General features: G+C 44.3%; 1 protein-coding gene and 1 non-coding gene across 2 annotated transcripts in view; both read right to left on the bottom strand.

Annotated features, from left to right (window-relative positions):
* Window positions 1-26,292, bottom strand: part of Gk5 (glycerol kinase 5) — a 76,871-nt gene that overhangs the window by 21,231 nt on the left and 29,348 nt on the right. Inside the window, exons 4-11 of the mRNA XM_048452531.3 lie at window positions 23,688-23,781; window positions 21,801-21,932; window positions 15,001-15,076; window positions 10,252-10,313; window positions 10,012-10,085; window positions 9,747-9,807; window positions 7,503-7,629; window positions 5,041-5,145 (exon numbers count right to left, since the gene is read on the bottom strand). Of these exons, the coding sequence (XP_048308488.2) occupies window positions 5,041-5,145; window positions 7,503-7,629; window positions 9,747-9,807; window positions 10,012-10,085; window positions 10,252-10,313; window positions 15,001-15,076; window positions 21,801-21,932; window positions 23,688-23,781 (731 nt within the window). The remainder of the gene's footprint in view (window positions 1-5,040; window positions 5,146-7,502; window positions 7,630-9,746; window positions 9,808-10,011; window positions 10,086-10,251; window positions 10,314-15,000; window positions 15,077-21,800; window positions 21,933-23,687; window positions 23,782-26,292) is intronic.
* Window positions 20,203-20,305, bottom strand: LOC125412057 (U6 spliceosomal RNA). The gene has a single exon (XR_007235466.1). It is a non-coding gene; the product is annotated as a U6 spliceosomal RNA (small nuclear RNA).

Below are 26,292 nucleotides of genomic sequence, written 5' to 3'. Positions count from 1 at the left end.
CCATGACCGAAGGCTTCCTTCACCTGACCACCAGCCTAACCATGTCTTGTTTGTTCGTTTTGTTCAACACAGGCTTTCTCTGTAACTGGAGCTCAGTCTGTAGACCAGGCTGGCCTCCAGAATGCTGGAATTAATGGCATACCCCACCATGGCCCCAGCCAGTCGAACCACTTTTTTGATTTGTTTTGTTTTTTAGAGACAGGGTTTCTCTGCGTAACCATCCTGGTTGTAACTCACTCTGCAGACCTGTCTGGTCTGGAACTCAGAGATCCACCTGCCTCTGCCTCCCGAGTTAGTCTCTCTCTCTCTCTCTCTCTCTCTCTCTCTCTCTTGATTTTTCAAGACAGGGTTTCTCTGGAGCTTTGGAGCCTGTCCTGGAACTCACTCTGCAGATCCAGCTGTCTCTGCCTCCCGAGTGCTGGGATTGGGGTTAAAGGCGGCATGTGCCACCACTACCACCTGGCTGTGCCACCAGTACCCAGCCAGTCTAACCATTTTTAAAGCCGCTTTCTGACCCTCCCTGGAGAAAGCCCTCACTCTGCTGCCGCTCCACTTAAAAGTTAGCACTCATATAGATGTATTGTAAATAGATACATATATGTGTGTTTTAAGCTTAAAATTTTAGCAATCAAACTCAGGGCCTTAAACATGCTAGGGCACTCTACCACTGTATGAAATCCTAGCCTATCTATTTCTTTATTTATCGTTTTCATGGACAGGCCGCTCTCGTTTGTCTGGCCGGGCGCTCAGTATGTGGCTCAGGGTAGCCTCAAATTAAAATACCCCTCCAGGGAGCTGACGTAATGGTTGGCCCATCTCTCTTGTCTTACTTTACTGCTCTATTACCTAGGCTATCCCTGAAGAACTTCCGTTCACGCAATCCTCCTGTCTCAGTAGCTATGCCTAAAGATACATACCACTGCCCCCACATCAGTATTTGTTTCTTAATTTCCACTTAATGTCTGTCTTTCTTGGAGACTGGAACTTCCATGAGAGCAGGAGCGGCACCCACACCATCCAGGATACAGTCCAGGCTCATCCCAACCACCCACCTGCTCATGAATGAAGCTCGCAGGTGTGCTGTGCTTGTAAGACTGAAATAATAAAGGCAGGCGGGAGAAGGGCGGCAATGCAGTGAGGCAGAAAGTCTAGAGAAGGGCTTGTGCAGAACACCTGTGGTGCCGGTCCTGCTGAGGCTACAGGTGTGTGTGTGTGCGTGTGTGTGTGTGAACACCCAGTATGAAGAATGACTTAAAACAGCCTTTTCACCCCACTCTGAGTTTTCCCACTCTTTCAAGGGTAGAAGGGCAGGAGGAGGTGGCAACAAAGATCTATGGCTTGTGTAGAGCCTGGGAGGACTAGCCCGACAAGCTATTTTCCAGAATACAGTTTACCATTTTTTTCAATGTACTAATTAAAACTCTCAGAGAGGGACACATCAAATAATGTTTACTTTTTATGTGGATTTCAGACAACTGGAGTAGATATCAGTTATAGCCAGACTGAATTTAAAGGTAAATCTTCAACTGGCTGCCCTCTCCGCTGGCTGAAACAATTGTTTCATTTCGACAGTTCAGGAAGGGCTTGTCTCCAATTTGAGCCACCTGCTGCCTCTCAAGGTCAGGGTGTTGGCTCCTCACAGAGGTTTTCTGCTGTGAGAATCCCCAGGCACAGCACCCACCCCACCCCAGTTGACTAGCAAAGCTTCTGTAATGAGCATGAGGCATCACGGGGAACTTTCGCCAATGAATGAATATGAAATTAAAGAAATAGTCTAGGTTTTTCTTCCTCTGTAGGTAAAACTGAAAAGCATGAACTAAAAAGAGAAGAAATACGTTATATATTTGTATATATATATATGTAATATATAACGTATTTCTTCTGTGCTGGGCAGTGGTGGCGCATGCCTTTAATCCCAGCACTTGGGAGGCAGAGGCAGGCAGATCTCTGTGAGTTCGAGACCAGCCTGGTCCACAAAAGCTAGATCCAGGATAGGCTCCAAAGCCACAGAGAAACCCTGTCTCGAAAATAAAATCAAAAGGAAGGAAGGAAGGAAGGAAGGAAGGAAGGAAGGAAGGAAGGAAGGAAGGAAGGAGAAAGGAAAAGAAAATGGAAGAAAGGAAGGAAGAGAAGGAGAGGGGGAGTCATGGACAGGAGCGCATAGCTGGAATAGCAGGATTATAGGGAGAGGAGTAGCTGTGGGGAGGGAAGCCCACGAGCTAGTAAAGTTTAGTGTAGGCGAGAAGATGAGAAGGGCTCGGATGCCATGGGCTTTGACTCTGAGTTGTACAACAGGCGCTAGTTTGTACTGAGGGAGCCTGAAGGTCAGCTTGGGCTTTGGATTGCTAATAGGCACCACAGTCAGCCATTTTGTTCTTTTTTCCTTTTGGAATTCGGGGAAATCGAGTTTCTTTTGGACCTGACAACTTTTTACTTTATTTATTGGGGGGGGGCACGAGTATGGGTCGATGCCGGTGTGGGGATCAAAGGACAATCTGTATCAATCAGCTCTCTCCTTCCGTCAGACGGGTTCTGGGTACCTCACTCAGGTAAACAGCCTTGTACTCACTGAGTGCCTTTACCCAAGACATCCCACTGCAAACTCGCGGCAGACTTCTGGGGTTTTAAAGATATAGCTCAAGGATGTTAAAAGCAATGCACGTAAGAAAGGAGACTTCGGGTTAAGTAGCTCTGAAATAAACTTTTCTTCCCTGGTAAGTTAACTGTAAGTGAAGGTTAATTATGTAAAACAAAGAGCCTCAGTGGAACTGCCAAATCCCCGCCTGACAAAGGAAGCAGACAGGTGTGACAAGGTCTGCAGGCAGTTAGGAACTCAGAGATTCCTGACAAGACGGTCAGCAGGTGATAAGAACATCTGCCTTGGCCTTGAGGTTACAACAGATTTGCTGATGGAATTTTCCACCCCCAAAGTTCCCTTTTCTGCCCTATAAAATCAAGCTCCCTGCTACCCCCCCCCTCAGTCCCCACTCCCACAGAGGCACTGCCGTCCTTAATGTTCTAATAATGACATCCCCTTCAGCTGGGTCAGTTTTCCTCTTCTGTCATTTTTCAATAGCCACAGGCAATCCTCATCTAACAGCAGCTTGTGACATTGGGTGCAGCTCATGGGGGGGGGGAGGGGACAGGCAGGGATGTAGTTCTGGGGTAAAGTGACTGCCTAGTACTTGTGCGAGATGTCGGGTCTGATCCCAGGAAAGGGATCACTTGGGATTGTTCTCTGAGAGTGTTTTCTGTCAGCAGGATTATATTTTCCTTAATAAATCAGCTTATTCCAACCCTTCAAGTACAAAATCACAGACCACATCATACATCCGTGAATGACAGTCACTAGAGATAGTCTGGAATCGTCCCTGTTATCGGGTTTTGTTGTTGTTGTGTTGTTGTGAATCTGACTCGCGTTAGTTACCTGGGAAGAGGAACCTCAGAGAACATAGCTGTCAGAATGCCTATAGGCCAGCATGTAGAGCATTTTCTACACTAACGATTGATGAGGGAGGGCACCTAGCAGTGCTACCCGCACGGAATGTGGTCCTGAGCTGTGTAAGAAATCAGGCTGAGGAAGCCGTGGGCAGCAAGCTAGTGGGCAGCATTCCCCCATGCTCCCTGCCTCAGTTCCTGTTCTGGCTTCCCTCCATTGACTGTGACTTGGGATGTATAAACCAAATGAACCCTTTCCTCCCCACCTTGCTTTGGGGTAGTGTTTTATGACAGCAATAGAAAGCAGACTAAGACAGGTATATAGTTCACATTTTGTACATGAAATATGGTTTATAATATACAGGCTGTTTGCTATTCATAATGGCCAAAAGGCAAAAGCAGAGACTGGCACAATGGTTCAGTGCCTTATGCTGTCAGAGGGGGCTGACTCCCCAGGGCTGGCAGACGGCTCAGTGCTGCTGAACTTAACAACCTGTGTGGTGGAGAAAGAGACAGAGACAGGGAGAGAGACAAAGACAGACAGAAAAAGAGACAGACAGAGAGAGACAGAGAGAGAAACAGAGACAGAAAGACAGAGACAAAAACAGACTGAGACAGAGTGATCAAGACCCACCTCTCTTGGATTGACCTCTGAGCTCCACCCTTTCCCCTTCACACACACACACACACACACACACACACTAAAATGTAACTTAAAAAATAAAATAGGTAGGTGTGGTGTGAATGCCTTTGATCCCAGAAGTGAGACAGGTAGAGCTTTGTGCACCGGCAGCCAGGGTGGTCTACATGGGGAGTGAGTCTCAGGCCAGTCAAAGCTGCATACTAAGAAAGACAAACAAGCAACACATAAGGAGAGCTGACTCCTCCAAGTTCCTCCACTCACGTCATGGAACACACACATGTAATAAAAATGCACTAAAAATTACTAAAGACGAAAAACAGCTGAAAAGGTCACCAGCAGATGACAAACTATGAGGTAGTCACATAGTGGAGTGCTAGTCACCAGTGAGGAGTGACCATGAAGACACCCTGTGGAAGCCGCCGGTGCTGCAGAGCACAGTCCACGGCTTGGTATGAAATGTCCAGAGCAAGCAAGTCCACAGAGGCAGAAATAGACCACGGCAGCAGCTTCTAACCAGGACGAGGAGCTAAGATTAGAGCCCCGCTAATAGGTGAGCTGTTTACATTAGGGGAGACCTTAAAGTTCCCCGACAGTGGTGGCAGTGGCATACACCTTTAATCCCTGCACTCGGGAGGCAGAGGCAGGCAGATCTCGGTGAGTTTGAGGACAGACATGGCAACAGAGAAATCCTATCTTTAAAAACTCAAATAAGTAAATAAATTAAAAAATAAAAAGCATGCATGACTATAGTCTTTACTTTTTCTTTTCAATTCCAAGTCTTAATACCTAGCCTTTACCTAATATTTTAAAAATAATAATAGTCTATATTTTCTACTAATACATGTTACTTTATTCTAATGTCTCATTTGAAAGATCTATTCTTTTTGCCTATTGGTCTAAAACCTGTGGCAACCTTGAATTCAAGTCCAGCCCGTGGATTCTGTTTAAAGGTGACTTACCTAATTTTTGAGCCCATATTATAGCGGTACCCGTGTCTCCTGCATTGCCTTCAGCTAAACATACAACTTCTTGTCCAATCTTCCATCCAATTAATGGATAAAAGCCTTAGAAAGCAAACAAGCAAACCAATAATGTAAGTCAAATAACAACTGCATGACTCATGGCAGCACCAACCATAACTTCATCGTCTAGTGATACAAACAACCACAAAGTGCTTATGCACTAAGCCTCCTGAGTACAAATCCCAGCCCTCACTAGGTGGGGTCTTAAGGTTTCTGGACTTTCCGCCTTGGTTTCTGCAGGTGAATGAGGCTACCCGAGAGAGCTGCTGTAGGCATAGGCAGAGTTAACTCACAACGGAACAAGCCCAATGCCAGGCATACAGTATTATACAATGAATGTGGAGAGCAGTTTCTGCTTCTGTTCTTTGTTTTGCTGTTGGATGCTGGTCTTGGTTTGGGGAGCTGGGAATTGAACCGAGGGCCTGGTGCATGCTGGGTAGATACTCGACCACTGAGCTATGTCCCCAATCCCTAGCTATTCGTTTTTGATAGCTACAGATACATCCACACCTCTAGAAACATGGCGGTGAGTGTTGTAATTGCAAACTAAAGGTTCCTAGAGAGAACCGTGCGGGAGCACTAACCACACCGTGTGTCTACTTGTGGTCTCCATGCAAAGTCCCAAGTCAGGACAGTGAAATACAGTGACAAACGTTTTCTAGCTTTGACCCTTGCCAGCTAGGGGAAAGGGACCAGGCTGTAGAGTGGAGGCAGGAAAAAAAAATTTTAAATGCATCTTTGACAATGCTGGGGATGAGGTGTAGCTTAGTTATCCAAGTGCTTGCCTGGCCTGCACGAAGTCCTGTGTTCTACCTGAAACACTATATTAACCAGGCCCGGTGGCAAAGCTAGAACCCTAGCATGGGGGAAGTGGGAGCAAGGGGATCAGTGGTTCCAGGTCGTCTCTGTCTACATAGCAAGTTCAAGGCCGGGCTAGGCTACGCGAGAACTCAAGTCTCAAAAAACTAAAAAGGCCTTAAACGTGTTTTGATCACTTGATGGCAACGATCACCCCTGAAAGTTTCTAACATATAAGTAAAAGAAAATAGGGCTGGATCCCAAGGCGTACAACACTTGTCTAGCATGTTAAAGCCTGGGTTGGATTCCCCAGAAGCACACCAAAATAAATAAATAATTGAGAAAAAGAGAGATTTAGACTACAATAGTAAAATTTAAACAAATATAACATGTAATAAAATAAATATTTGGAAAGCTGACCAAAATAGCCTAATCCATCTAATTATTTTTTTTTTTTATCTATAACATCTTCAGGGTTTTTTGTTTTTCGAGACATTTTTCTATATAGCTCTGGCTGTCCTAGAACTTGTTCTGTAGACCAGTATGGTCTCAAACTCAGCAATCCACCTACCTCTGCCTCCCAAGTGCTGGCATTAAAGGCATGCGCCACTGCCACCTGGTGACATCTTCATTTTTAATGCTGCTAACTTATTTTAATTAATGTAAAGGTAATGGGGATTACTTAACTCTAATAATAAAAATATATCAGAGAATACTTTTAACATAAAATGGAAAATTAGAGCAGGGCAGTGGTGGTGCATGCCTTTAATTTCAGCACTCTGGAGGCAGAGGTGGGCAGATCTCTATGAGTTCAAGGACAGCCTGGTCTACAGAGTGACTTCCAGGACAGCCAAGGCTACACAAAGAAATTCTGACTCAAAAATCAAAAAAAAAAAAAAAAAAAAAAGAAAAGAAAAGAAAAAAGAAAAACAGAAAACTGAGCAAGTTAGTAAGCAGCAGGCTTATGCATCAGCTCCTGCCTCCAGGTTCCAGCCTCATTTGATTTCCTGTCCTGATTTCCCCTGACTTCCCTTCATTATAGACTGAGACATGGAACTGTAAACTGAATTAAACCCTTTCCTCCCCAAGTTGCTTTGGTCATGGGTTTTATCACAGCAATAGAAACCCTAACTAAAACAAGTACTGATTACAAATAAATACATTAAGAGAAAACAAGAATATTCTGAAGCTTGTTATTTAAAAGATGAATTTCTTTCTATAACTGTAGTTATAACAGAGGTACAACACTAAGAGCACTAGATTAGCACAACACTAATGAACAAGATATTCATTTGTTTGCCTTTGATACAGGACCTCAGTATGTAGCTGTTCAGGAACACAGCATATGTGGTCAGGACAGCATCCTACTTCATTGTTCCAAGTGCTGGGATTAAAGCTGTGTGTATCTAGCCGGGAATAGTGGTGCACGCCTTTAATTCCAGCACTGGGGAAGCAGCGGCAGCCTGGTCTCTGAGTCTGAGGCCAGACTGGTCTACAGATTGAGTTTCAGGACAGTCAGGGGTGGGGTGGCGGCAGTATATGCATCACAAAGAAACAGTATAATTTTTATTTTAGTAACAAGATATATCCTGATTATTTACCTCCATTAGAATGCTGAGGGCTGTTTCCTGTATTAATATCCAAAAATGTCCCGGTGCCCATGGTTAATTTCACGTCTCCTGTCTGGAAGCAGCACTCTCCAAACATGGCCGACTGCTGGTCACCAACCTGCCAAGGTTCAACGGTCAGATGCACACTCTCCCAGCCTACTTACCAGCGTCCATCTCCTCTTACAGGACGCTCAGGGCCATACTTCACTGACTTTTTTTTTTCCCCGCCATTTCCTTAAGACAACAGCTGCATAGTTCAGGGTTTCTCTGGGCAGCACTGCCGGCAGCTGACCAGTCTAAGGGTTTCTGGTGCCAATCTACTTCATTACTTTAATAAATATAATTTTAGAAGTGTCAGTATAAAAATTATACCAAAAAACTGCCTTTCCATTTTCAGCTCAGAGGTTTCATTCGTCAAGATAACTGATCTCACAAATTTCTCCTTTACCAAGAGCAACAGGTACAATAAAGTGTGGAGCTTACACCGCCCATGTCATAAACAGCTATTTCTTTTTCTTCCTTTTTTTTTTTTTCAAGTCAGGGTTTCTCTGTATCGCCTTGGCTGTCCTGGAACTCCTTCTGTAGACCCCGCTGGCCTCTGACAATTCAGGGATTTACCTGACTCTGATTCCCAAGTGCTGAGATTAAATGTGTGTGTCTCCACCACCTGGCCTAAACTTCCATTTCTTGTTTTAAAAGTTTAAAATTTTGTTACCATGGCTACATGTAAACATACATAAAGCTGCCTATTTGACTTCCGACAGTCCTGGAAATCGACTCTCAGGCCTCACACGCACTCACGAGTTCTCTACACTGTTACACTTGGGACTCTATTTTTATTCTTCTTAGAGACAGGCTGCCATGTTTACCAGGGTGGCCTAAACCTTCTTCTCGTGCCCCAGCCTCTGAGCAGCTAGGACTATTAGGCACACATCACTGCAGAACGCTTGCCTTATCTGCATACGGCCATGGTCACTAGCACCATATTAAACAAAGAAATAAAATAAATAAAAATAGGGCTGGCAAGATGGCTCATCAGATAAATGCATTTGCCACTAACCCTGACACGGAGTTTGATCCTTGGGACCCCCACACGGTGGAAACAGAGAACTAACTCCTGGAAGTTGTCCTCTGACTTCTACATGCATGCCACGGTATGTACACACAGACATACAGACACACACATACAAAAAGTGATAAATGTTTAAAAAATAAAAGATAGACCCTTTTTTAGGTTAAGCATAGTTGAACACACAATTCCAGCACCGGAGAGTCTGAAGAGAGCAATTTAAGTCAGAGGTAAGCCTGGACTAAATACAGAATCATGCCCCTCCCCCCAAAAAACAATAAAAACAAAGCCACCTGGGCAGGGGAGCACATGCATGCAATCCCAGCACTTTGAAGACTAAGTGGCTTACACAGAATTGAAGGCTAGCCCAGGCTACATAATAAGACCCTGTTATTCATAAGTCAACAACTTCACTTTAAAAATCAAAGTAACCAAAGTGCCTCTCCCATTTTATTCATCTCAGCCATAGCTTAACCTGAGAGTGAATCTATTCTCAGCAATTGTTTTAGTTTTCGACCGGCATCTACTCGGGCAGTTGCATGCTAAGCGTTCTGTAACCGCTGACTCCAGCTTCCTCCTCTGATGTCAACTGCTTATTTACTGAGTTGGGCTGCTTGGATGAAATGTAAATAGCGGCCCTTCCCTGGTTTTAAAACCACAGCATCAACAGAAGTAACATAATCCTCAGAACATGGTATCTCTAGAAAATGTAACAGTTGGGACCGGCTACAGAGTCCTTCCACTGTCAAAGTCTGGCCAGTGGTCCTCCACTCCGAGCACAAGGGCTGCTTCTCATTCTATGCACAACCCTTTCAACTGAAAAGAAATGAAAGAGCTACTAGCCATAACGTCTGTTTCTTCTTCAGTGCTGATACTGAACCCAGGGCCTCATACATGGTGGCAAAAGCTCTAACTGAGACCCCACTGAGGACAACAGGTTCTCACTATGTAGCCCTGGCTGTCCTAGAATGCTATACAGACCAGTCTTGAACTCATAAAGATCTTCCTTCCCATGCCGCTGGGTACTGGGATTAAAGCCCCGTGAGCCACCACACCTGGCTCAGGCATTAGTTTTAGTCTACGGAAGACCTTGTGTTTCTCTTAAAGCTGCTTCCCAACTATTCAAACATATTCATTTAGTTTTCACTCCCATGTCTTCTACTTACCAAGGCAACCACTGGTATAGGCACACCAAATATCTCTTCATCCACTGATCCAAAATTATGGCTTCAAATAAGATTGATGAAAGAGTTAATTGTTGCTCTGGACACGGTCATTCTAAAACCCAGCAAACTGCTTTTCATACAGGCTACAGAGTTACAGAGCTGATGCAGAAGCATCAAAAGCACAGAAAAAAAAATCCCTTTCCCCAGCAAAGCAAAAAGAATTCAAAGGCAGTTTTGTAGGTCTGTGTCTGACGCTCACATTTACCTTGTGTCCTTCACAGGAGGCAGGATGGAGAGCGGTAAGGAAACTATAGTGGCTACGAGCTTGCTCCAACACATCTGGGCATGAAAATATGGCGTCAGGATAAGTAAGCTTGAAGGCATCAAACCTCTACCCACATTGCAAAAATCACTTTGTACGCAATAAACTACAATCAGTTAAAAAGAATCTAGCCTAAATTACAGAAAAAGCTGTGATTCAGAAAAGAAGGATAAAAGTCTTTACCCCAAATGGATCAAAAAATCCAGTTGTACTGGCATTTGAATAATCCGTGGCAAACGCAGAACCTAAATTTACATTAGAAATAACACACTTATTATCAGGTAATAGAAATCATCTAACCTTGGTGTATAATCTAGACCATTGTCTACCTTTAAATTTACCCTAAAATGAACGCTTGCAACATTCAAGTTTCCAGGAAAATTCCCATCAAATCTTTATGAACCTTTAGAGCTTTGTCTTTTAAGATTTTATTTAAAATTTTCAAAATTACAGTTATGTATGCATAGCGTATATGTGTGTGTATCACGGCACACAAGTGCAGAGAAGAGGGCAGTTCCAGGGATCTGCTCTCCCTTTCCACCATGGGTCCCAGGGGTCAGAGTCAGTCCTCAGGCTGGGCAGCAGATGTCTTCCTGCTGGGCCTTCTCACCAGCACCCCCCAACCCCCATCACACACCACTGTCTGCATATGGAGGTCAGGGAACAACTTCGTGGAGGCCGCTCTCTACCATGTGGGCTCTAGGGACTAGCTCAGGACAACAAGCTCGGCAGAAGCCATCCTTATCAGTTAAATCATCTTGCCAACCCCTGAATGCTACAAAAGCAGTTTTATTAGATAAGACTTGAGGATCCTGAGTTTGAAGGGAAGAGGTGTAGAAGTATTAACTGCGTCCCCCTATCATATCCAAGTACAGTGTTACCCCTGCTTTACTTATTTCTTCAAAATTTAAAGTTATATTTACTTTATGTGTATTAGTGTCTTGACTGCATGGATGTCCGTGCACTACACGCATGCCTGGTGCCCTGGGAGTCAGAAGAGGGCGCTGGGTCCCTGCAACTGGAGTTAGGCATGGTTGTGAGCCAACATGTGGGTCTCTGGCACTTTACAGCTGAGCCACCATTTGAATCCCTTATTTTTTTCAAGTTAGCACACACACACAATCAACATGTTTCTTCATGGCATTTTCATATATGTTAGTATACTTTATTCTAATTTGTCTCTCCCCTATGCCCCATACCCTTTCTAATGTTCCCCTTCCTTCCCCTCCCCTAGACAGACTGTTCTTTTGATCTGATGTCACGTGTATTCCCATCACCCTCTTTGTTCCTATCCCTGAAACATCTCTTCCTTCTCTCTCATGACCCTCTGGTTTAACGACCCAGTCTCTCTCTCTCTCTCTCTCTCTCTCTCTCTCTCTCTCTCTCACACACACACACACACACACACTTAAATACAGCTGAATGCAACTGCATTTTATGCTGTGCCACACTTTTCTTGTATTGATTCATGTGTTGGTGGACTTCTAGGCTGCTTTCTTTCCTTGGCTATAAAGAGTACAACAATAAACGCAGATGTGTAGGTATCTCTGTGGCATGCTTAGAGTCCTCCGGTCACACACCTGAGTGGGAAAGCCAGGCCATAAGGCAATTCTCTTCTTGCTTGTTGAGCATCGCCCGGTCTGGCTTCCACCGTGGCCGCACAGGCTCACGTTCCCAGCAACAGCAGTGAATGCGGATTCCTCCTCCCACATCCGCATAGCATTTGCTGCCATTTATCTTCTGTGTTTTATTTTGAGACAGGGTCTCTCTCTATTGGCTTGGATAGCCTGGAACTTGTTATGCAGACAAGGGTGGCCTTGAGCTCCCAGAGATTCACTTGTCTCTGCCTCCCAAAGGCAGGGATTAAAGGCCTGAGCCATGACAACTGGCTTTATTTATCCTCTTGACAACAGTCACTCTGATCTGGGCAAAATGGAATTCAAAGCCATTTCAATTCGTATTTCCCCCAGGACTAAACATACTGAACACTTTTAAAAATAATTGTTGGGCATTTCTTTTTCTTCTTTAAGATGACGGGGGGGGGGCTGTGCTTAAATTTTACATTCTTTAAATATTCAGATATTAATCCCTGGTCTGATGTGTAAGTGGCAAAGATTTTTCCCACTCTGCAGGATGTTTAAGTGAATATTTCCTTGGCTGTGCAGAAGCCTTTCACTCCGAGCAATCCTATTCGCCAATTACTGGGATTATTTCAGGGCTAACAGAGACCTTTCCAGAAAGTCTTCGCCAATAATATATTCCGATGCATTTTTGCCTACATTATATTCTAAGAGTTTTAGTTTCATATCTGACATTAGGATCCCTTTTTTTTAAAAAAAAAAAGGCTTATTTTCTTTTTATCTGTGTGTGTGTGTGTGTGCGCACACACACACACACACACACACACACACACACACACACACACAGATGAAGATGCCCACGAAGGCCAGAAGACGGCATGGGATCCCAGGAGCTGGAGCTGCAGACAGCTGTTAGCCACCTGATACACAGAGAACCAAACTCAGGTCTTCTGGAAGAGCAATAGCAAATATTTTTAACTACTGAGCTATTTCTCCAGCCCAAAATAATCTGTGTGGTTTTTGTCTTGTTTTTTGTTTGTTGTTTGTTTTGAGACAGGGTTTCTCTATGTAGTCCTGGCTATCCTGGAGCTTGTGATGTAGACTGGGCTGGCCTCCAACTCACAGAAATCAGCCTGCCCCTGCTTCTTGAGTGATGGGATTAAAGGCGTGCACCCCACACCCAGCTGCTCTGTGTTACTTGTATTTTTGTTTTAAGACAGTCTTACTGTGTACCCCTGGCTGGGCTGGATGGAACTTGCTATGTAGACCAGGCTGATCTTGAATGAGAAGATCCACCTGCCGCTGAGTCCCAAGCTCAGGGACTATTGGAATGCAGCACCCTATCCAGCTGGGATTGCTGTCTTCTAGCTCTGCGAAGAGTGTCACTGTGGGCTGATGAGACAGCGCAGTAAAGGTGCCTGCCACCCAGCATCTGGTCCCACATGGAGGACGGAGAAAACTGACTCTGGTAGCGTGTCGTCTGGCTCCCATGGTGCGTTACCACCATGTTCCTAGTTATTTCTCTAGTTGGCCACACTCATGTTCTTTCCTTTCTGCCCCGTCAGTATTAAGGTCTTGCTAGTTTATTGTGCAGGACAGGATGGATCCCTTTTTAGGTTTCCTCTGTTGATCAATTCCTCTCATAAAATCACTCCTTCCCTTACTTACTTAGAGACTTTCTTTCTTCCTTGATGCATCTTCTGCATCGCTGGCTTGCAAGGCAAGGTCAGCCTGAGTCTGGCTGCCGTGAACTGAACTTGTTTCTCCATCATCTGGAAAAAGCAGCCTGGCAGGGCGCAGCACTCTTGGTTGGCAGTTTTCACTGTCGGGACTTGACAGCATCTTTCCATGCAGAATGTTGGCGGGGATCAACACTGTTCTGATGGTTCTGCTTTTGTGAGTGAGTTGGCATTTTTCTCCTCACAGCTTTTGGGGTTCTTTGCTTTGTATTTTGGCATTTTAACTATACCATGAAAAGATTCTTCTGTGGTGCTACCTATGTGGGATTCTAAGTGCCCCTTCTATGGGACATCTATTTCGTTCCTTGATTTGGGAAATTCTCTGTTGTAATTTCATTGAATAGATCATGTTTTTTAGTGTTCGTCTCTTCTATCCCGTGAATGTTTAGTTTTGGGCTCCTGGAAACACCCCAGGTATCTTGTACGTTGTGGTCATACTTGTTCATTTTCCCCCTTATTGGTGTCTGGATGTCACAGTTCATGAACTTTGCCCTCTGCCCCTTTTATTCTTTCTTCTAGTTAGTCAAGCCCATTGGCGAATTCCTCAGTAATTTTTACTTGACTCAGTGAGTTCTTCACTTCTAGCATTTCTATGCGTTGTTTTCCAGACACTCCATTTTCTCGCTGAATTCTTCCTCCATGTGGTCGTCCAGATGGCTGATGTTTTCTTCTAATATGCTGGGCCTCGAATCCAATCCATCTGCTGGTCTGCATCCTCCTTCACGGTATCCGGCATCCTTTACCCATAAACCTGACGTTCTCGCCTCCCATTCTGCCTCCTTCGCCATCTCTGATGAAGTTCAGTCACTGAGAAGCTATGGTCTTTTGAAGGAGTTATGCTGGTTTAATATGGTGCTTGTATTCCTGCATTGCAATGCAGCTGGACCATCCAGTTATATCTGAGGATTTTCTTAAGCAACCAGCTCTCGAAGGCTCAATCCCCAGTATGACTCAGAGAAGGGAACACAGAGTGCGTGTGAAAGTGGCCGCTGCTCCCCTACTCCTCAGAGAACGGCGGGGCCCAAGCGGTGTGCGGCCACTGTCCATCTTTGTCTCTCCCCTTTGGGCTTCCCTTCAATTCTGTCGTAGGTTTCCGAAGCTCTTTCTCTCTTTGGAATAAAGTCTATTTCCTCTTATTCCGACTGCACTGTCACACAGGGGGTACTGCTTCTCAACCCCCCCCCCACTTTACCTGGAAGTCTAATTTTATCTCTCTGAATTAACACTTCCCCAGGTCTCAGACTGTGAAGCTTCATCAGTATCTTCAAACCATTTTCCTCTTCCAGGAAAATGGAAATCAATCCGGCTTTACTGTAACACGCAGTTACCAGTGTGCCGAACAGCAGAATGTCGGGTACGGAAAGAAAACCGTGGTGTAAGTAATTTCTACTCTCCTTTAGGCAAATCTGGCCCCTTAGTCTTTTTTCTTTTTCTGCTTTTTTGAGACAGGGTTTCTCTGTGTAACAGCTCTGGCTGTCCTGGAACTAGCTCTTGTAGACCGGGCTGTCCCTGAACTCACAGAGATCTGCCTGCCTCTGCCTCCCGAGTGCTGGGACTAAAGGCGTGCGCCACCACCGCCCAGCAACTGCCACAGTCCGTGGGGTCCCCTTTACCTTTCGTGAGCTTGTGTAGCAGCCACGTGTCAATAGTCCCGAAGCAGCAGTTGTCTTCCTCAACGGCCTTTCGCACCTAAAACAGAAGAACGTTTGGTCGACTCCGACTGACTGCAGCATCCCGCACATCGCAAAATACAGATCAACAGATAACTGTATTCTCAATTATGAAAATACGCCCAGAAAGACTGTTTCTAGAATACATTCCAAAAGATCGCAATTATCAGCAAATGAGCTTCAGAAGGGAGTACCTCCTATCATCTGTGTGATTCACTGAAAAATTTTAGTTTTACATCAACAAACACTTTTTCAAAAAGGAGAGCATGATTTTTTTTTTTAGTTTAAATATACAAATATACTAGTATGACCCAAAGAAGTAATATTACATGTAATATTACACTATGGTTCAAGGGATAAATCCAACCTAATGCCTATTTATTTATTTATTTATTTGGTTTTTCAATACAGAATTTTTATGTAGCTTTGAAGCCTGTCCTGGAACTAGCTCTTGTAGACCAGGCTGACCTTGAATTTACAGAGACCCTTGTGCCTCTGCCTCCCAAGTGCTGGGATTAAAGACATGCGCCACCACTGCCTGGCTCCTACAGCCTATTTTTAAAAAACATTTATCCACCCCTTACAACTGTTCCAAATATAGAGAGAACACCTGACTGTGGCATGCACAACCCATGTGATACACCTACAAGACAACCCTACACACACGTCTCAGAGAACATTGAGGAGGACGGGTTGGCAGACTAAAAGAGCCAGAGGACCAAGACATCTACAGTAAGATAGTGTTTTCTATACACGCCAGGGCAGCTGCGCCCGTGAACCACAACAGTATGGTAAAGAAGGTCGGCATCACAGCATCATCACATGCCAATGCGGATGGGAACTCTCACAAGTCCCCGCACCTGGATGAAGAGCTACAGACACTGGCTGTCAAAGGAGGAAGAATCAGCATTCTCTGGGCATGAGTCCCCCAAGGTTATGCAACCCCAAGTGGTGAGATCCAAATATATACACACAGAATGTATGGGCAGCACTAAATGGATTAAAAGGCTGTATTTATATGTATGGATATGTTTGTATATAATAACAATAATAAAATTAAAGAAGAAGTCATGAATTTGAGATGGAGTGAAAAAGACTTAGGAAGAGTCAGAGAGAGGAAAGGGGGTAAAAATGATGTAAATGTAGCATTTGTGACTGAAATTCTCAAAAATAAAAAAACAAAACAAACAAATAAACAAAAAAAACCCAACAGTTTTTAAACTTAAAAATCAAGGAGGGGGAGAAGGATGGAGCAATGACTCAGTGGTTACGAGAACTTCCTGAGGCACAGGCGTGAGGCATTTCCTGAGGAGCTCACCACAGCCACCTGTAACTCCAGCGCTAGGGGATCCACAGGCACCCACATGGGGCAGAAGCATGCGCACATGCATGCGTGCACACACACACACACACACACACACACACACACACACACACACCCTAGAGTGTGGGGGCAGTGAAAAAGTTCTCAGTACAAAAATCTTCCATATATCAACTCAAAAGGATCTGGGCTGCGTGGAGCTCAGGGTACTGAAGCGATTCTCGGGAAAGCAGCAGAAAGAAGACTGATCCTGTTAGCTTGTGTTTATGTCATCACTTTGTTAAGATAGTTTTTTAAAAATAAGGTCATTTACCTTCTCCCCTTTCCCTAAGGTCATTTACTTTCTCCCCTTTCCTGATGACTGAAGCCTAGATGGGTGTGTAACTTCCAATAGATGCCCTATATACAAATGCTGGATTGCTGCCAGATTGTAGGTAGGTGGGAAGCCCAAAGCTGGGTATTATTTCTTTGATCAAAATATTAATTGCCATTTGTTTTGGTTTTGTGGTGGAAGCTTCAGACAGGCTAGTCAAGTGTTCTGGGACCAAATCATACTCCTGTTCCCAACCCCTGTTTTCTCTGGGGCTGGAGACTGAACCCAGCCCTTGGTTGTACTAAGCACATATTTAATTATCTGAGTTACATCTCCAGGTCTAATCTATTTTTATTTTGTTGTTGTCGTTGTTTTGTTTTTTGAGACAAGGTTTCTCTGTAGTCTTTGGAGCCTGTCCTGGAACTAGCTCTTGTAGACCAGGATGGCCTCAAACTCACGGAGATCCACCTGCCTCTGCCTCCCGAGTGCTGGGATTAAAGGTGTGCACCACCACTGCCCCGCCTAATCTATTTTAAAGGCCTATTTTTGTTTTATGTGGATGAGTGCTTGTTTGCCTGAATGTGTGTATGTGCTGAAATCTATCCACAGAGACCAGAGGAAAGTGCTGGATTCCCAGGAACTGGAATTGCAGACAGTTATGAGCCATCAGAGGGATGCTGGGAACTGAACCCAGGTCCTCGGCGAGGCAGGAACTGCATCTGACCACTGAGGCACCACTCTAGTTCCTCCACTGTTTCAATGGCTAATACTTCAAATGAAGCTTTGAAAATGGCAGTATCATAGATGACGAAGTTTATCCAAGGTGCTGTAGGAATTCCTACCGCCAGTAGCCTTTAAATTACCCGCCCACTTGGGTGTGGCCTCTTAAGTACTATTATGCTGAAGTAAAGCACGCGCCCGGCCTCTTTTCCAGCTGCGGGATTTGGTTGTTGTTCCGCAGAGGACTGTGATCTGTGTGTCTACCCCTAAATAAATAACCTTCTATTATACTCAATTCTGAGCTAGTGTGGGATTTCTTTTAGGCATCCTTCTTCAAACACTCTGACAGTTAGAGCTAATGTGACAGTTTTAATTGTCAACTTGACTCAATCTAGAATCCTCTGTAAAGAGAGTGTCAGTGAGGGATGGTCTAGGTTAGGTGGGCAGGCCTGTGAAGATATGTTGTAGGCCGGCCTGTGGATGTCCTGATTCCCTTGTTAACGTAGGTACACAGCCTAAAAGAGGGCTCTGCCATTTCCTGTTTGGGTCTATCTATAAACACAGATGAAGTGTCAGGTATGGTGGTGCACACCTTGAATCCGAGCACTTGAGGCAGAGGCAGATGAATCTCTGTAATTTCTAGGCCAGCCTGGTCTTTATAGAGAGTTCCAGGGCAGCCAGGAGTGGAGGGAGAGAGAGAGAGAGAGAGAGAGAGAGAGAGAGAGAGAAAGAGAGGAAGAGAGAGAGAGAGAGACTCTACCTCAAAGGACCAGAACACTAAAGCAAGTGAGAAAGTGCGCTAAGAACTGGCAAGGCCACGTCATTCTTGTTCTGTGCTCCTGATGAAGGACGCAATGGGACCAGTTTTCTCCAGCTCCCGCCGTGAGCGCCTCTGCTGTGAAGGACTGGAGCCTGGAACTACAGGCTGGAGTAAACGCTTTCTGCCGTACGCTGTATTTGTCAGGGTGTTTCATCACAGCCACTGGATGTAAACTCAGACAGTTGTCTTGGCAACTTCCAATGATCTCTCTGAAGATCATTATTGAAGATATTATCTCAATATTGTTGGTTTAAAAATTAGTGAAGTTGTGTCGTGATATTGAAAAAACATGTATTTTATGACAAAAAACTATATAAAATTCAAATTTTAGAATCTCTGAATAAAGTTTGAGTAGAATCCAGCTGCATTTGTTCAAGTTACAAAAGTTGAGCAGCTGTGCCATAGCTCACAAGGTCCTCAGCTCCGAAAGTATCATTCTCTAACCACAGCGAAGTACCAACAGTCAAGACAGCGGAGAACCAGGTCGGAAGTACATTCTCTAACCACAGCGAAGTACCAACAGTCAAGACAGCGGAGAACCAGGTCGGAGGCATGCCAAAGAAAAAAAAAGGGATCAGAATACCTTTACACCAAATAATACAAAAGTTGAAATTCGGGATATTATTAGGAGACTAAAAAATAATTTCTTGGGCTGGAGAGATGGCTCAGTGGTTAAGAGCATTGCCTGCTCTTCCAAAAGTCCCGAGTTCAATTCCCAGCAACCACATGGTGGCTCACAACCATCTGTAATGAGGTCTGGTGCCCTCTTCTGGCCTTCAGGCATACACACAGAAAGAATATTGTATACACAATAAATAAATAAATAAATATTTAAAAAAAAATAATTTCTTGCTAGGCAATGGTGGCGCATGCCTTTAGTCCCAGCCCTCAGGAGGCAGAGGCAGGTGGAGCTCTGTGAGTTCGAGGTCAGCCTGGTCTACAAGAGCTAGTTCCTGGACAGGCTCCACAGCTACAGAGAAACCCTGTCTCAAAAATAAAATGAGAACATAATAATTTCCTAAAAGATGGCTTACGTCAATCATCTATCTGTCTTTGTCTGCCCAACCTGTCCCTCCACCTCACCTCTCACTCACTCCTCAGTTCCCTACAGGGACCCCCCACGTGGCCACTGTCTCAGTCACTGCCTCTCCCCTGGACCTCCACATGCCCGTGGGCAGTCACACTTCTTTATTATTTATATTTATTAGGTGTGGTACATGTGTAGACACGTGTTTGTACACATACAGCCAGTCATCTACACATGTGTATACTAGGCCAGAAGTTGGCATCAAGGATCTTTCTCTGTTACTCTTCACTTTATTTTTCTGAGAGAGTCTACTAACTGAACCTGGAGCTCACCAATTTGGTGGGGTGGCCGCCTAGATGGTTCTGCCTATCTCCGCTGCCTACCCTAGTGCTGGGGCAGCAGATGTGCGCCATGGTGCCTGGCTTCTCTATGGGTGCTCGGGATCTGAACTCGGATCTTTCTGCTGTACTTCACCGACTAAGCCATCTTCGTTTACATTTAAAACCCCCATATTTGGGAGGATTTTGAGCAGAAGGTAGGAGAAAAAAACCAAGCAAATAACTGAAATAAAAGCAACATCAAATGGAAATAAAAGAAATTATAATTTGATAATAGAAAGGATCCATGAAAGGAAAATGATGCAAGTTCCAAAACAAGTGGTTGATTTGGAAGTTACCTACAATGATTAGTTTCTGAAATTGGATCTCACTCTATTGCCCTGTTGATCTCAAACTCCGGGGCTCACATGAGCCTCCAGCATCAATCTCCCATGATGCCTGCGTAGCAGGCACACACCACCACACCTATGTCTATTCCAAATATTTTGAAGATTACATTAAAGAGTCTGCCACTTAAACATGAAGTATTTTAAAGAAATATCTTATTTAGAATTGTTAAGCTAATTTTTTAAATTCTAAAATTGGTTCAATTTACAACCTTAAAGAAAAAAAATAGAATGCTTTATGAATTTGCATATCAAATTTAGGCAGGGGCATGCTGATCCTCTCAGGATTGTTACAGTTTTAGTAAGTGTACCAAAGTGAGCACATCATACAACACTTTTCATGTGCCAACGATGGTTGAAGTCAACGGAGAATTTCTTTCTTTCTTTTTTGAAAAGTAACCGTTTGTTAGAACAAATACAAGAGCATGAACAGCGGGGAAAGAGGATGAAAAGGGGGCGGGGAGAGAATGATGTCTGAATTGGATGTCAGTGTAGAAAGACATAAATAACTATTTTTTTTTAAATATTTACACTTAAAATTATAATACCACTTATCGTTTAAAGAAATCAAAAGCAGACGAATTTGGTTGAAATAAAACCAAGAAAAGTACCCAGAACTCTCGGACAAACCAAAAAGGGTCTAGAGAATTCAATGTCCAAAGGGGCAGACACATCTCTGTGAGTTCAAGGCCAGTCTAGACTACAAGAGCTAGTTCCAGGACAGGCTCCAAAGCTACAGAGAAGCCCTGTCTCAAAAAACAAAACAAAAGAAAATGAAACAAAACAAATAAAAACACAAAAAACACAAAATAAAAAACAAAACAAAACAAAACAAAAAAAACGGAGTCAGATATTAGGGTGCAGGAGCTGAGAGATCAGAGAAGCAGTGCAGCCAGCCACTAGAGGACCTTTTACCTCTACCAAATCCTCAGCCCCAAAGGGGGATTTTGTCCTCAGACTGCATACGAGATCCTGTCTCCTCCAGCTTATATTCCTCTCTCTGCCCCCATATCCCTCCCTGTCTCCACCTCCCTAGTGCTGAAATTAAAGACATGGGACTCCCAAGTACTGGGATTAACAGTGTGTGCCACCATCACCTGGCCTGGTGGCTTAGCTCTGCACTGTGATCTTTAGGCAAGTTTTATATTTGTTAAGACAAACAAAATATCACTACACTCACCCAAAGAGCTGAGGACCTGTGAAGGTCACAGGCCAGGACACACACCCACTAAAGGACTGACAGGTAACGGTAAGGTTGTAGGATGCATCCCCTTCATGGATGTCAGCTCATCATCTCCCCAATGTGGCCAAGGCTAGCAGTCTCCTGCCTCAGCCTCCCAAGTACTGGGGTTAAAGGTGTGCACCACCATACCCAGTTGTATTTTGTTTTGTTTTTGTTTTTCGAGAAAGGGTTTCTCTGTGTAGTTTTGGAGCCTGTCCTGGCACTTGCTCTGTAGACCAGGCTGGCCTCGAACTCACAAAGACCCACTTGCTTCTGCCTCCCGACTGCTGGGATTAGAGGCGTGCCCCACCACAGCCCAGCATGCCCAGCTATATTACAGCACTTGACCCAGGTGGTGTCACACAGACGTTTCCTCCACAAGGTGCTGCAGAGGGGCATGCTTTGGTTCTGACCACTCTTCTGCAGGTGCTCTGACACCAGAATGATTTCAAACATGGAACCAAGTGCAAACTGCGGTCCTCGGCCTCAGTATCCCTGAGGACTTCCTTTCCCCAAGCAGCTGCACGACTGTTCTCATGCTTTGAATTTTTCTTCTCCACAGTCATGATTTCTCGTCACATGCAATCTTTTCTTACCTCAGATAGGTTTTGTAAAATCCAGACCAGCCTTAAGGTGGCATGCTGGGTGGTGAAATTGAAGTGACTGGCTATTGACATTAATTTACTTCTACTGAAAAAGTGAAGAACTCGGCAGGCAGCACGCAACAGCTGTTTTAAAAACAAAAGATATTTTTAAGAAAACACAATTAATGGTATTTAATCCCTGCCCTCTTATTTTTGCGACAGGGTCTTATTATGTAGTCTTGGCTGGCCTTGAACAAACACAGAGATCCACCTGCTTTTGCCTTCCAAGCACTGGGATTAAACTCATGTGCCACCATGTCCAACTGAAGCACTTACTTTCTGAGATTTACTTGTTTATTTTATGTATGAGTGCTTTATTGACTTTATTCCAGAAGAGGTCATCAGATCCCACTATAGATGGTTGTGAGTCTCCATGTGGTTGCTGGGAATTGAACTCAGGACCTCTGTAAGAGCAGTTAGTGCTTTTAAACTCCAAGTCCACTCTCCAGCTCTTAAGTAGTTTCTTATAAAACAAGACGCAGAGGCTGGAGAGGAGGCTTGGTGGTTAAGAAGTATTTGTTACTCTTGCAGAGCACCTGGGTTCAATTCCAGCACCCCCACATGATGGCTAACAGCCTCCTGTAACTCCAGCTCCAGAGGATTTGACACCTTCTTCTGACATCTGTGGGCACTGGGCACAGATGTGGCACACATACATACATGCAGACAAAACACCCATGCATGTAAAATAAAAATGAATAAGTCTTTGAAAAAATATCTTTTAAGAACAAACAACACCACAACATGGAGCCAGGTGCAGTGGTACACACTTCAGCCTCAGCACCTGGGAGGCAGGTAGGAAGACCACAAGTTCAAAGTCAGTCCGGGCTCCGTAGCAAGTTCTAAGTCAGAGGCTACAACGGAGACCCTGGGCTAAAGCAAACAATGGGAGATGGGTCCGAGGTGCGGGGGCTTGTTGTGCACAGAAGAGGACTAGGTTCTGATCCCCAGGACCAACATAAGTGCCATGAGGGTGTGGAGGCCCACCTGGGACTCCCCAGACGCCTGCACTCACGAAGAACACTACTGTAGCTCAGGCATCAACCACAAGGCATCAGAAGGCGACACCGGCAATACTGAACCTCGTTGATGACACCAGAGGTGGCAGACTGCACCGTCTGAGGGGCCAGAAAACTGCTTCGTCTTTTTCCTCGACAGCGTGGGGACTCACAGAGATGACACAACAGCAGCCAGTGCACAATGTTTTTACTGTCATTGTCATCACTGCCCGCCCTTCACCGGTGGCCAGCAAGGCACCAGGCGTATTGTGCAGAACTGTAAAGTCTGCTGGCTGTCAGTATCTACTCACTTTGTTAGAAACAATGATGCAGTTTGGTCATTTCGATTCACGTAGTCTATATCTTTTTTCTTCACTCAGGCAGAAACACAAATTCTCTTAATCACGTGACGCATAGATCCACTCTGAAATCCCTCCAGCCTTCCTGAGGGCCAGTAGTGAAGTGCTTAAATCTACTGCAAATGCTCTTGGGGGTTAGTATTATATCTCACTTTTGGGGAAAATGTATGATTGATTCTTTTAGTCTTAATGTCCTAAACCATAAAAGGTAGGGGACTCGGGGCTGGAGGGATGGCTCAGCGTTTACAAGAGCACTGTCTGCTCTTCCAGAGGCTTGGGGTTCAGTTCCCAGCACTCAGCACCCACATGGAAGCTCACAACTGCAAGATCTGACACCCTCACACACAATGCAGGCAAAACACCAATGCACACTAAAAAATAAATTAATTAATTAAAATGAAAAAAGGGTAGATTTAAAATTAAATCTACAGCTGAGAGACATTTATAGCAAAAAGTCAAAAACATTTGATTAAAAAATTTACCTTCATTACAAGAGAATTATTCCAGGATTTTACAAGTTCAGCTGCCCTTAGGTCTTGCCAGCTAATGAAGTTGTGAAAATGATGTCCTGTTTTCCTAAGAAAGATGGAAATAGTAAAGTATAAATCAGATACATACTTTGGTCAGCCACAGAGGGCTGGGGAATATTGTCAGGACACTAGCTAGAATGTGTGAGGCCCCAGGCTCGACCCCTAGCATAAAAAAGAAAATGAAATCTTCTAAAAGAGAAAACAACAACAACAAAAAGACACACTATAATTTCAAAATACAATCAAGTAAATGGAACTTTCAATTGAATTCTCTTTTGATTTTATTAATTAAATAGCATGGCTTAACAATTATGTGACGTTAACTGGATCGTGGCTTATTCAGATTTTAAGAGGCTGAAGCAGGAAGACAGCCACAAGTATCACACAGTCTGGGATGCAGAGTGAGACCTTGTTTCATAAGCCAAGCTGCCCCCAACAAACCAGAAATATTATCTAACACATTGTATCAGATTTTGAATAGACTTTACCCCAAAAGACTGTCCTTTTGAAACAATGTATAATTTCTTTTTTTGGAGGGGGGGGTGTTTCAAGACAGGGTTTCTCTGTGTAGCTTTAGAGGCTGTCCTGGAACTAGCTCTTATAAAGCAGGCTAGCCTCAAACTCACAGAGATCCTCCTGCCTCTGCCTCTGAGTGCTGGGATTAAAGGCACGGGCCACCACCACCCGGCTGAAACAATGTATACTTTCAACACCAAAATTAATGGACAATGCCTTTGAGATAGTTTTATGTTTTAGAGAGCCAATAGGCCTGGCACAACCGCACACACCCTTAATTCCCAGTACTACAGAGGCAGGCAAATTTCTGAGTTCTAGCCCAGTCTGGTCTACACAGCAAGCTCCAGGTCAGCCAGGGCTACATGGCAAGATTCTGTCTCACAAAACAAAAAAAAATCAAACTAAATGTCAATGGTTCCCCCTTCCTCACGTTCACCTTGGCACAGTCATGTATAAACTTCCAACCCACAGCAGATCTAGGGTACCCCTCAGCCTCTCCACATCTCTCAGCTTTAGAACTGGGCATCTAAGATGATTACTAAGATGTATCCAACAAAGAAGAGTCCAGGGCCAGTGAGATGGCTCAGCAGTGAAAGTGCTGGCTGCTGAGCCTGATAACCTGGATTCAAAGACAAGAGTACATACTGGAAGAAAAGGACCAGTTCCCAAAAGGGCCTCCACGCCTGGGGCACATGCCTTTAATCCCAGAACTCAGGAGGCAGAGGCCAGTCTGGTCTACAAGAGCAAGTGCCAGGACAGGCTCCAAAGCTACAGAGAAACCCTGTTTGGAAACAAACAAACAAACAAACAAACAAACCCCCCCCCCCCAAAAAAAAAAGAAAAGGAAGGTTCTTCCACACATACACAATGACACGCTGTGGGATAATGCTCTCGTACACTGTAAAGATTTGTCACTTGTACTTGGTTTAATAAAACACTGATTGGTCAGTACCCAGGCAGGAAGTGTAGGCGGGGCAACCAGACTAGGAGAATTCTGAGAAAAGGAAAGACAGAGCCGCAGTCTTCATTCTGAAGTAGAAGAAGCAAGATGAGAATGCCTTACTGAGAAAGGGTACCAAGCACGTGGCTAAACATGAATAAGAATTATGGATTAATTTAAATTGCAAGAGGGAAGAATAGGCTAAACAGTTTATAATTAATAGAAGCCTCTGTGTATTTACTTGGGACTGGATGGCTGTGGGACCAGGCAGGACAGAAACTTCTGTCTACACTGACACATGGCCACACTCACACATATCACATACACATACAGACACACACACACAATGATATTTCATTTTATCTGTATGTATGGTGTTTTGTCTGTAGATGTCTGCATACCACATGCATGAAGAGCCTACAAAGGCCAAAGGAGGTCATTGATCCCCCAGAATTTGAGTGCAGTAGCCATATTAGACAGCTATTAGCCATCGCGCAGGTGCTGAGAATCAAACATAGGTCCAGTTCCCAATAATAAAAAATTTTAAAAGAAAGAAAATAGAAAAATCAAAGCTAGGCATGGTGACGCATGCCTGTGATCTCATTTGGAGACTTGAAGCAGGAAGACCGCAGTGAGTGCAAAGCCAGCCTGATCTACCAGGGGTAGAGTGAGACCTTATCTCAGAATTAATTATCTTCCAGTGGTGGTGGTGAATACAAGCAGGAATGCTAAATAGGCATGAGTTCAAGGCCCGCCTGGGCTACACCGTTCTCTTTAAAAGAACAAGACAAAGCAAAGAAAAATCTAGCAAACCCTGAGTCAATACCGCAGTGACAGTACGGAGCTCAGAAACACAGAAGAAGGCTGTCTTCTTCTGAGGCTCCTGCAAGTTACTTGTTGGTGTGTACCAGTATTTTCCTTCTAAAAATTATTTTTAATTTTTATTTTTACAGTGCTGGGGATTGAAGCTGGGGCCTGAGATGCACACCCCAGTCCTGACTTCTATCCAAGCACAGGTCTTCAATTTAACCATCTTCAATTCCTAATTCCCCAGCATTCACCCGATCAGCCCATCCCCCTTGTCACTTCTTCACTGCTTTC

Source organism: Myodes glareolus, chromosome 4 (genome assembly GCF_982192425.1).
Source record: "Myodes glareolus chromosome 4, mMyoGla1.1, whole genome shotgun sequence".
Lineage (NCBI taxonomy): Eukaryota > Metazoa > Chordata > Mammalia > Rodentia > Cricetidae > Myodes > Myodes glareolus.
This window is presented reverse-complemented; position numbering and strand designations above follow the sequence as displayed.